General features: G+C 32.0%; 1 protein-coding gene across 1 annotated transcript; it reads left to right on the top strand.

Annotated features, from left to right (window-relative positions):
* Positions 1-254: 254 nt before the first annotated feature.
* Positions 255-12,773, top strand: LOC116769968 (ATP-binding cassette sub-family B member 6). Its single transcript, XM_061527719.1, has 18 exons — positions 255-343; positions 436-507; positions 709-862; positions 1,001-1,145; positions 1,354-1,553; positions 1,622-1,772; positions 3,021-3,192; positions 4,586-4,752; positions 6,426-6,663; positions 6,784-6,959; positions 7,620-7,689; positions 8,188-8,323; positions 9,295-9,502; positions 9,912-10,090; positions 10,570-10,684; positions 11,142-11,282; positions 11,653-11,774; positions 12,014-12,773. Exons 3-18 carry the CDS (start codon positions 717-719, stop codon positions 12,213-12,215), a joined length of 2,568 nt encoding a protein of 855 aa, XP_061383703.1. The 5' UTR covers positions 255-343; positions 436-507; positions 709-716; the 3' UTR covers positions 12,216-12,773.
* The last annotated feature ends 15 nt before the right edge of the window (positions 12,774-12,788 follow it).

The following is a 12,788-nucleotide window of genomic DNA, read 5'->3' as shown; positions in this document are numbered from 1 at the left end:
TATAACAATTACGAAATTCTTATAAGAAAAAATTAAGTTGTACCTTTACGAATAGGTTGTGCGGTCACTATATATTTGTTTATATATTTATAATATTTGAAAGAAGAATATTTAATTTTTATTTTCTTCTTTAGTATAAGAAAAAATTTCATATAATGATGTTTTTAATTATTGATCAATATAATTCCTTTAAAGTGTTTCTCAGTTCTTCAACAAGAAATGTTATTTTTCATATGACATTTGTTAAAAGTCATGTTATATTCTGTCATTTAACTGTCAATGTGAAGTATTTTGTCATCCACTATTACATTAATAATTTATTTGTACAGGGAAAACGGCGGAGGTAACCAAATGAAAATTGCCATTCATTCCTTGCTTTATAAGATAATAACATCAAACAACTTTCTTAATCTACTGATTATAATATTATTGTAGTGCTATTCCTGTCTACGAAATGAATACATTGTTGACATTCATCTACGCGTAAATATTTTAAAAAACTGCATTGTAAGTATGTAAAAGAAGATAGTTCAAACCAGTTTAATAAATATGTACAAATATTTTAAAATATATTCTTAGTAACAATTGTAATTTTGACCACCATATATTTAAGAAAATTGCCGAGGTTTATATAATACTAATTTAACATTTACCGGCTTTTATAACTTTCGATATAATTTTAAGCAATCATCAATGTTTTATTCATAGGTACGAAAATGGAGTACTGTCCGCCGAATATAACTTTAGAAGAGATCTGGATAGATCATGGAATTTCACAATGTTTTATGGAGACTGTAACTGCCACTCTAATTGGAGGATTTCTTCTGGTTTTCGGTATAACACAAATTGTCATGTATAAAAGGTAATATTGAATGATAGAATGTTAAACATTTGAAAAAAGTTATAGTAAAATTATTTATTAAGTTGCATATAATTAATATTCAAAGTCTTATACATTGCTTCAGATTAGTTTTTATTTATGTAATATTTCAATTTACAGATATGCTACAGAAATAACCGATGTCAGATCTTCAAAGCTGTTTGTAGTACAATTGTTCTTCACACTTTTTGTGCCAGTTTTGGCTATAATTCGTTTTCTGTTACAAGCTTTTGTATTTAAAGGAGGACATATCTATGGATACATGGTGAGATATGTATATTGTTCATTATTTAGACAAAAGAGGTTCTGTTTCCCTGTTTGTCTACAGATAACATTACTAATATTCTTCACTCCCTTTCTTTGTTTAAAACATAATATATTTTTTGTTCATGGTACATCTATATATTTTTATAGATAAAGTTTAAAATATGTGCAACATGTTATAAGTTTTTTTAATCATATTATATTTTTAGATATTAGCGTTAGTGGTGAATATTGTGATATTCCCACTGTCGGCGTATTTAGCTGTGATTGAAAGACGGTTCCTTTTACCGTCAGTGTTACCGAGGGGCCATGGTTTTGTATTGCTTGTATTTTGGGCAATGATATTTATATCAGAGAATTTATCATTTTTAAATTTGAATAAGGATGGATGGTGGTGGCATTTGAAAGAGTAAGATTACTTTAATTAAAATTTGGTTTATTATCGCATTATAAATACTTAATCGATTACATTTTTAGTCTCCAAGATCGCCTCGAAATGGCCCTGTTTGTTGGTCGGTATGTCTCCTGTATGTTAATGTTCATCCTCGGGATGAAAGCACCAGGTATTATGCATCCATTTGAATATCTCGACTCTGATGACGATAATCGTAGAAACATACCACCTAGGGTGAGTTGAGTTTTTTTTATTTATTAAAAAATATTTACACATATCTTGCACCAAAGAGGTTTAATAATTTAATAATTTTATGAAAGATGACAGTGTTAATGTCAAATATATATAACTGTAGGTTATAGGTTAAGATGTCATGTCCATATCAAAATTATTTAATTGTAACAGATCCAAAAAAGAATGTTTTTAAGGTATTAGTGATAAATTAAAGTATGAAGATATTAGTGAATTTAACGAAATGTACCCATGGGTTTCACAAATTGACGTAATTTTATGTTATATGATTAGATGTAGTAATTTCTGGGGTGTGTTATATACTGAGTGATTCAGATTTTTACCGACTATTAAACCGAGTGGAGTTTCTCAAATTAATTATTTTATTTCTCTCCGCGTGTACATAAATGGTTTTGAAATTGATAAATAGTGTTCTGAAAATGGTCTCATGTACAGTGATTATGATCGCATTATGTGTGAAAACTGGAAAATAAAATTCTCCAACAAATACATGGGCGATATTATAATATGTATATACGTCTACCGATAGACTCTCTATTTCCTAAGTATTGGTTACATTAAAACTTTGGTAGTTTTTTTTAAGTCGCACTTTTATTAATGCCGTGATAAAAATATCCGTATTGTAGTTTATAAAGTCAATGTTCAGATATCGCATTGATATATAATAGTTGCGTAATATTTTGTGGATTATAGTTTTTGAAAAGCGAAAAATTTCGAATATAACTAAATATTATCGTTATGTAGCCGGTTTATGATTCCGCCCTTCATACAACCATATCGGGCATCGCTGACGGGTGGGCAACTGACATTTTGAGATAAGCTCTTTTTTTTTTTATTATTTGAGGAAATAAATTTCATTCAAATATTTATGACGCATCGTTATGTTAATGAGAGCTTTTTACTTTCATAAATGTTTAAGAAAAAGAATTATATTTTTTTATAATCTAAATTATTCAGTACTATATATATTCAGTCTATATATTCAGTACTGGAAATTATATACTTGAGTAATGATTCGCCTGTTCAACAATTTAAATTAGATAGACTAATATACAAATATAAATAAAATTCGTGAATTCCTCTTTCCTAAAAGGAATGCATTATGTGGTTTTGGCATACGACTTAATTTTTTTTTTAGAATTCTTAAACCGAATCAGCCCTGATATGGGCGGGAAAAAAAAATTTACAGTCGTGGATATTTTTTTTAAATCAATATAATTATGCTTATAGAATGACAGCGGTTCAACATTCCGAAATGTATTCGGCAAGATGCGTACCCTGCTGCCGTTCATGTGGCCCAGCAAGAGCGTTTGTCTGCAGATATACGTGTTCATATGTGTGCTAGCTCTGCTCGCTGGAAGGGTCATCAACCTTTACGTACCTATATATAACAAGAAAATAGGTGAGTTAATTCATATGACGCTGTCATTGAGAACGGATGTATGAAGTATGTATGAAACTTGTGTGCGAAAGCTGTTTCGGATTATTGATTGTACTGTATTAGAAAGGAATCATCTAGAATTTATCGTCTATTATTCAAGTATTATTCTTAAATATAACTCTTTTCGTATTACGAGTATGAATTTGATAACTAACTTAGAATAGATATTTCTAACGTGTTTTATTAAAAAATATAATGAATTCCTATGTATTTTATGTCAAAGATCGGCTTAAATTTTAAATTCAGATTGTTAAAATTTTCTTAATTATATACATACCTACTTGGTAGATAAATGGTTGTTTTTTTTTTACTTTTTAAAAGGCGCGAGCAACATCCTGCATTCATATGCAAATCCTCATAGTGAATTTATTGAAACACGCCAGAAATGTTTCTGGTGATTAAAAGATAAATAATCACCAATCGGTTTAAAATAAACAGCCGATCGCATATTGGAGGTGAACGGGAAATTTTTCGTTATCGGCCTTATATTTTTAAACTGTCGCTTAGTGTTGTGTTAAAATGGGCTTTGTGTTAAAAAAAATATCGGTTATCTCACAATTTCGTTTTCATTATTAATCGAATACATTTCGTATGTATTATTGGTTTTATCGTACCAAATCGTATGATACCTGACCTGTACACGATCGATACACATGTTTATAATAATATGTATATTGCAAAAATATTTTAAAAGCTTAGGTAGTTCTGGCAATTTTATAAACGTCATTAATTTTTTTTTTTTATTTATTTAAGACCAGCCACAATGTAACGAATATAAATAATTAAAAAATATATATTATTTCAACAAAACTATCATTATAAATATGGGATGTAAGAACCAAAGTTGTACCTATATTAAAACTGAATGTATAAGATTAAAACCTAATAAGCTCTTTAATCTCCTCAATTTAAGGTTTGTTTTGAAATGACACGATAGTCATATATATTTTTTATATAAAAATATATTAAAAAACTCGAATGACATGGAGAAGTTTTGTTTTTCGGAACGCGGTTGTATTGTTTTTTTTTTTCGTTCATATATCATTTGCGTAATAGCTGAGTTCATTGGGCTTGAAAGTCGTTTTATACATGTGCGTTCATATAAAGTTTTTTTTTAATTTTTTGAAGGCTATTAAAATTAAATAATATTTTTATGTAAATTCGAAAACAAGTGACGTTATTGCTTGCTTGCTTTTCTTTTTGATGTCAAAATAAAGAAAAGTATTTTTATAACACAGATTATATATATATATATATATATCATTCAGAAGTTATGCAAATGTACTTTGAGCGATAAATCATTTTACGTTTGTAAATTTGCTGTACAAAAATGAATGCAACTCGTGTATTCCAGTTGACAGTCTTTCAATACCGCCGCTTCACTTCCGATGGGATCTGGTGGTTTTGTACGTTTTCTTCAAGTTTCTCCAAGGAGGCGGCACTGGCGGTATGGGACTCTTGAACAACCTGAGATCCTTTCTCTGGATACGAGTCCAACAGTATACGACGAGAGAGCTACAGGTACGTGAAGTGTTGCTGACGGTGTTGACTAAAGAAAACTATCAATGCATATATATACATACATATTTCTTAAATTATTCTTGGTTTATTTTTTTAAATGTTTTAAATGAATTATATTAGACTATAATATTGTATTTAAAATTAAATTTAAATTGCTATCTTTTACTTAAGAACAAATATATTTTCACGTCGAACATGAACAAGCATATTGGAAGCATTTCTTTATGTATGTCTGTCTGTACGTTCTTCGAAATTACTGAACTAAATTTTTAATATGATTTAACTTAATGATATTGTGTTAGCCAACACTCATTTTAATATCTGAAATTAGGGGTGGTTAACACAAAAAAACCCATGAGCAACGGTTGAATATTATTTTTTTAATTCCATAATAAATAAAAATCGCCAAAAACTATTTTATGGCCAAGTTTAACTTGATTGCTATTTTTATTAGTTGTATAATATCAGACGTAATATTCTAAATACTAGTAAGGACGACCTTGCGTTACCTGTTTTTTTTTTTAAATCTATATTTAATCTCTTGGTTTTATTCAATATAGCCTTTAATTTTAATTCAACCGGATTCTTGATATTTGCTAGACAATTCATTGATAATTCATATGTTTGTATGATTCTTGCATCTATAGTATATAGAATATTAATTAGTATGTGGAAAAAAAATTATTAAATTCTTCACAAAGATTTTAAATTAATTTGTCGTAATTGTAACTTTAAAAGTTTTTAAATTAGTTTATATTATAAAAATATATTTATGTAAACAATCTCAGCCATGATCTTAATACAGGTTCACAAAAGTTGAATTCTCTCATTTAAAATTCATCGGTGATAAGAAATTTTTATTTATATACATTAAAACTTTCATACTTTACGTAGACAGTCAGAACTCGTACTATGGGTAATGAAGTTAAAAGTGTGAGGTTATGATGTTTGTATCTAAACCTGCGTAAAAATACGTTTCAATGGAAATTAAAGCAATTTTTAACAAAGTAATATATTTAAGTACTTAATAGTTATTATGTATTTGAGAAACGTATTAAAATAAATATATAGTTGTCAATGAAGAAACTTTTAAGTTTAATTTTTTTGAATGTTAAGGCTTCATTCGCACTGGAACCGTGAAATATTTTGGCAATGTTTACGTTTTATTTCTGTTATAGTTTTGAGTACTTTGTGGAGAAAACACGAAGGAGTTTGTCGAATGGAATAATAGCGTATATAAGATTAGACTATGTGTTTAGTGTGTTGTTACCTTGTAAGGGTTTTAACTGTTCAAATAGCCAAGGACCATGACGTGAACTTATTAAGACGGCTCAGAACGAAAATTACCGATGAAATATTACGTATATAATAGTTAATATATAATTAATGAACATAAAGCCCTTTAATGTCCTAGTCTATACATATATGAAAAAAAAAACTAGCGTTTCTTTGTTATATTTATATTATATATAGATGTATACCAAAATAAGGTTTTTTTATAATAATTTTACATTGTTTCCGCGTATCGTTGAAACGGAATGAAGCAACGAAAAGTGTTTTAAGACTCTTTAATATTGTTTATTAACATATAGTAAAAAGATAAACTGGACTGAGATTTGACACGGGCGAAGTCGCGTTTAAAGCTAGTACATTAAACACTGGATGTATTGCAGTTGAAGTTGTTTCGGCACCTACACGATTTACCTCTCAAGTGGCATTTATCGCGGAAGACGGGCGAGGTGTTGAGGGTTATGGACAGAGGCACGGACTCCATAGACAATCTCCTGTCCTACATACTATTTTCCATAACACCCACCATCATAGACATCTTAGTCGCCGTGGTGTACTTCGTGACAGCCTTCAACGCGTGGTTCGGACTCATAGTCTTCGCCACCATGGTTCTGTATATAAGTAAGAAGATTACATTATTATTTTAAATTATTTATTCTTAACGTAATCAATTGATGTTTAATTTCAATATACGTTTCGTTACATAGTGGCTTGATTGTAATTAAAAATTAATTTTCTCAGTCGCAACAATAGCTGTAACAGAATGGCGTACGAAGTTCCAGCGTAGAATGAATCAAGCTGACAACGAGCAGAAGGCACGCTCAGTGGATTCGCTTCTCAATTTCGAAACAGTCAAATATTATGGTGCTGAGACTTATGAGGTTTACTCATACAAGGACGCCATCTTGAATTACCAGGTACACCAGATCTTACTATATAATTCAGAATTTCAAATTCAGAAACGTTTGTAATAGTGACGGTCTATACGAAAGAGGTCATACTACAAAATGTCTAAATGTACTTAATGAATATGAATAAAAAAAAATAATCTTTGAACTGATTCCAGAATATCGATTTAAGTGAGCTTGAAGTGGAATATCAACACTAAATAAGAGTATACGATAATTTTCGTAACCATAATATTATAATTATTGATAAATATGTACGTTTGTACAGATATCAAAAATAAATTAATGTCAATAAGTTTGTGATAGAGTTCATAGCATGCATCTGTACCAGGATTATTTTACAACGATAATCTTCGTCTTATCTGTAATTATTGTTATCTCTTATTAAACAAATTCTGTGATCAATAAATTGATGACTTCCATTTTTAAAATCTCATTTCTGAAAACAACGAAAAATGTAATGACGAGTACTAATTGTTACATAAAATAACATATGTATGTTTTCTACCAACTAAATAATCCCATAGATTTCATGTAACTGTTGGTAATTCTTATTACTTATATGTAACTACATATATAAACAAGATTTTATTTACGATCTAATTGTACCTAGACAATGATCGTCAACGAATAAGACGTATATATACATATATATATATATTATTTCAGAAAGAAGAATTCAAGTCCCTGTTAACACTGAGCATGTTGAATACTATGCAGAACATCATTATATGTGTGGGTGAGTGTACAGCGGTATTATTAATACGCACCGTTCATTATTAATTACTATACTATATCATTACTATGACATATTTACACGCTATATTCATTGATGACGTCATAATTGCACATAAATTGTAATTTAACTTGTACGACCTTGGGCGACCTTGGGCGGTACTGTTATTTATGTTAGGTTTTTACACATGAATACTAGCTTGTGCCGGCGACTGTGAACGCGATTGTAACGCCAATCAGTAGCCTTATCCGTCTCCAAGATCCTATCTGCCTTCATACAAAGTTTCATTTACACCGGTTGAGCGGTCCGGCTCTGTTAGGATAGTGTACAGACTGAGATACTTCATTTGTCATTCTTAATTTTTACTGATAAACAAACAAATAAACACACATACACACGCATGCACGCTACACACATATACACATGTACACAGTCACAGGGCCATGAACCAGTTTAAATAGATCCATGTTAAATATATCATACTTATTTCCTGGTCTTCAGGTCTACTGACGGGTTCTCTCCTGGCGATATCCATGGTGGTTAGAACCTACCAGCTAACCGTCGGTGACTATGTACTGTTTGCGTCATATATTGTCCAACTATACGTGCCTTTGAACTGGTTTGGGACCTATTACAGGTGAGTTTTTTTTATTTGTATAAATTCATTATTTATTAAGGAAAACTTTCAATGCGACTTCCAAAAAAGGTTGCGTTGACCGTTCAACGCTCCTGGGGAGGGGGAATAGAAAGAGACGGAGCGGGAGTAAATGAGTGGGTCGATTGTGTATTGTAAGCAATGATTATAAATTATGTCTTATAGAAACAATATGAGCTTACTAGAAATTGATTTCTACCCCCCTCCAATTCTCATTTCCACACTACTCTATTAAGTTTCACTTCTTCCGCGCGAAGAGACTCCACGCAGTATTTTCTTATGTTAAAACTTTTTAAATTATTTCCTGATAGTGTACATGAAGGTGTCTCGATGAACTGTGTGAAAAAAAAGAGCTGGTGGTAAAATAAGGTCGCGACAACGAAACTAGATCATTTTTCTAATCAAAGTGTACCGATCCTACTAATATTATAAAATCTATAAGTACTGACGGATGGATATTTGTCACTCTCACTTAAAGGCTTCTAAATGGATTTTAATTAAACCTTGTGATTTTAATGTAATAATGTGGTTTACATATTACACAGGCTATAATTCCCTCCCTCATTCTGTGTACTTACCGTGGGAGTAGCTCTTTGTTATTGTATAAGGTTACGTGACACACACTATAGATGTCGCTGACGGCTGCTTAATATATATTGTATTTAAACACTTTACACCTAACTCTAAATCCAATTCCAAAAGTCCACTCATACAAAGTGGCGGGAAAATACTAGTTAAGCAATATTTGACCCGCGAATACGATACAGAGCTTCATGCTATCATTACCTTGACATAACTATACTACCTTACAAATATAAACATTGCAATACGATTAACGAATGCTTCGCTTTAATGATTATTCATTCTACGTTATCGATAAAAATGTTATGGACCTCTGACAGTTTGTTTACAATTTTTATCTTGGTTAAAAAAACCTGTAATAATTGTCATAGGGCTATCCAAAAGAACTTTGTTGATATGGAGAATATGTTCGATCTTCTCCGCGTGGACTCTGACGTGAAGGACGTGCCGGGCGCACCGGATTTACTCATCAGGAGGGGGGGCATCGAGTTCAAGCACGTGTCGTTCGGCTACGGACCGGAGAGATTGGTCTTGAATGATATCAGTTTCAAAGTGGCTCCGGGATCCACCGTCGCCCTGGTTTGTACTCTTAGAGATTTTCAAGTTTATTGTCCGTCTGAAGGACAATGTTTTTTTTTCTCATAAATATTACCGCTTTAAGCGAATATCTGGTGTATAACAATTAGGTTTTTTCGTACTATGAATAGTAATAGATAATCTTCAAAGTAATGTTAATGTTGGGAATATATATTATGAATTAATAAATGAGGTAAATTTGATGTATCTGAAGGATTAAGAGGTTATTGCCCTAAACGGAATGTTTAGAGCTTTAGAACAATTAAGAGCTTTTGGCTCTTTTGTTCTTTTCATAAAATACTTTATAATCTATAGTAGACATTTTTTTTGGGGAAGATTATATTACATAGATCTTGCAAAAACTGAATACCAATACAAGTAGGTGGTGCTGATAATGCATTTTATTCACCAGGTTGGTCCAAGCGGAGCCGGTAAGTCGACCGTGATGCGTCTCCTGTTCCGTTTCTACGACGTTAATGGCGGCGCTGTCCTTGTCGACGGACAGGACGTGGCGACCGTGACTCAGGCCTCCCTGAGGGCCGCCATTGGTGTCGTGCCACAAGATACCGTGCTCTTTAACAACACCGTCAGGTTACAAGCGATATTGGGAAATTACTTGAATTGAAATACAAAGTACAGATATTAAACACTTTGAACACGATCTTGTGGTTACAGGTTCGAATCCAGCTACGAACAAGATTTTTTTTATATTATATACTATCTGAATATTAATTCTATTAAGGGTCTGTTACTTATCAGATACAGATCATAACAAGATAAGGTTATCTTGTTGTATGTATGTTTGTTACACCACAACCTCTAAATGGCTTGTGGACCACGTGTTTATAATTATGCCAGCAACAGTAGTCTTCGCCCTCGAGGATATGAATCTCGATGTTGCTGAAGTTTGTATTCTGACAAACAAAATCACTGAAAACATTTGAGTTCAATATTTTATTGTAAAAATCCCTAACTGTTTATTTCATTTACATCGTATTTTATGTTGGAGACAAACTAGAGAGGATTGGAAGAATATTAATAAGTTTCAAAATGATATTAAAATTTTTCAGATACAACATACAGTACGGCCGTCTGACAGCATCCTCCTCGGACATCATCGCGGCGGCGAAGAATGCGGACATCCACGACAGAATACTCACATTCCCTGACGCTTACGACACTCAGGTCCTGTGATAACAACATTATGATAATACATACAAACAAATACAGCGGTTAACCCCTCCGTGGTTATTGTTTACAGTTATTAGTATAAACATTAAGTGTGAAAGGTCTTTCATTAACGATATAACGATTCCTCTCTTCATTTCAATACTTTTATTATTTGATGTAATTGTGTTGTATTTTGTCTAGATTCTTTCGTAACGTCCGATTGTCACTGTTAGCAGCGACTTTTTCTTCTCGCGGGGAATGTTTCTGTAGGAATACTAAACTACTATTTCTTGGGAGGACTGTTAATTACGTATGACAGAAAAATATGTCAAAACTTGTGTGTAATTTATCAACTATGAATAGTCATAGTAGAAAGAAATGTATTTTTTGAAATTTTTGGGAATTCTATAAACGAAGTTCTCGAACGTAGAATAAACTTTTTCATTGATTGTGATTTTTTTTTATTTTTCAGGTAGGAGAGAGGGGTCTCCGTTTGAGCGGCGGAGAGAAGCAAAGGATAGCCATCGCTAGAACACTACTGAAGGACCCCGCTATAGTACTGTTGGACGAGGCGACCTCCGCGCTAGACACTAACACCGAAAGAAACATACAAGTAATACAACCTTATACTCTTTAAGAAACACGAATAATGTTTTCGCTCAGTCTGGGAAAGGCTGTTATCTTATTGTTATTTTAGCTGCATTAATGTAGATTTTCATCAAAATCTATTCAGTAGTTTTTGCTTGATAGCGCAAACATACTGTCAATGAAACCTCCTCATAAACTTAAGCATCTATAACATTATTTTTAATATATTTTTTTTGTAAACCGCATAGGAATAAAATTCCCTCCAAGATAAATATATTATGTATAATATAAGACACATATCTTTTTTGCTCTGGAACCAAAACCAATAACCGTGATACAGAGGTTGTATTTTATATTCTATAAAATTAAACACTTTCTAATTCCTTTCGTTCCAGTCCGCCTTAGCCCGGGTATGCGCCAACAGAACGACGTTGATAATAGCCCATAGACTGTCCACTATAATACACGCGGACGAAATTCTTGTACTTAAAGACGGGGAGATTGTCGAAAGGGGAAAGTAAGTACAGTTCATTATATGTATGTCTAACATGATTTTCAAAATTTACTCATAAATTATCGTCATATAATAAGGAAGCCAATTTAAACTCATATCTATTGGATGTACAGATTTCTTAATTCATAATCAATTTAACGACATCTGTTGTGAATGTACTCCGCTATTTCTGAAGTGCAGTCTTTCTACTTCTGATTATTATCTCATTGATAGGGCTGCTAACTCTTATGTTATAATTGCAGCCACGAGGCATTATTAGCATTGGAGGGTGTATACGCTTCGATGTGGCACCAACAGCTCGAGAGTAGAAATAGCAATGGCAACGGTAATGGGAACAACGAAACTAACGCTGAAGGGAACAACAACAACAACAACAGACCGAGCCAACAACAGAACGGCTCGAGCGTGTTTCCACAAGGCCACGGGCATGGCCATGGCCATTAATTGGCCGCAAATACAAAAAAAACGGGGTGCTATAAGTGTTATTGGATCAAAGCGGGATTATAGTCAATTTGTGATAGTTAGTTCTATTGGTTTTTTGTCTTCTACAATTAGTTTCGATTTTAAGTACACAAAATAATATTGCAGTATCGACATAGGGATGTAAAGTCCAACTACCTTTCACATATGTACGTTGTTAGGCGTATTTTCCTTAAATCATTAACTTTTTGTTGATTTACATATAGATAGGACATGAATTATGCATCACACCATGAAGTGTAACCGTTTTGTAAGTTTCGCATAATGGAATGGCGGTCGTAAATAAAATTTTTCATTTAGTGATGTTTGAAATCTTTGTCTAGACTTTTTTACGTTCTTAGCGTTATTGCAAGATATTTCTGAATATAATAAGTAATATGAAAGATTTTGCATATAAATACTATACACAGTTATAATAATATACGTACGTTGTTATGCAGCCATATAGTACCTTGTAGTATTACCATATTGTGAAGGGAAATTGTTTGTAAAATGCAATAGTAATAAATTGTTTTTTTTTTTTTGTTTTTGTTTTAT

This window comes from Danaus plexippus (assembly GCF_018135715.1).
Source record: "Danaus plexippus chromosome 13 unlocalized genomic scaffold, MEX_DaPlex mxdp_15, whole genome shotgun sequence".
Taxonomy (NCBI): Eukaryota; Metazoa; Arthropoda; class Insecta; order Lepidoptera; family Nymphalidae; genus Danaus; species Danaus plexippus.
The sequence above is the reverse complement of the archived record's forward strand: the minus strand, read 5'-3'. Positions and strand labels throughout refer to the sequence as shown.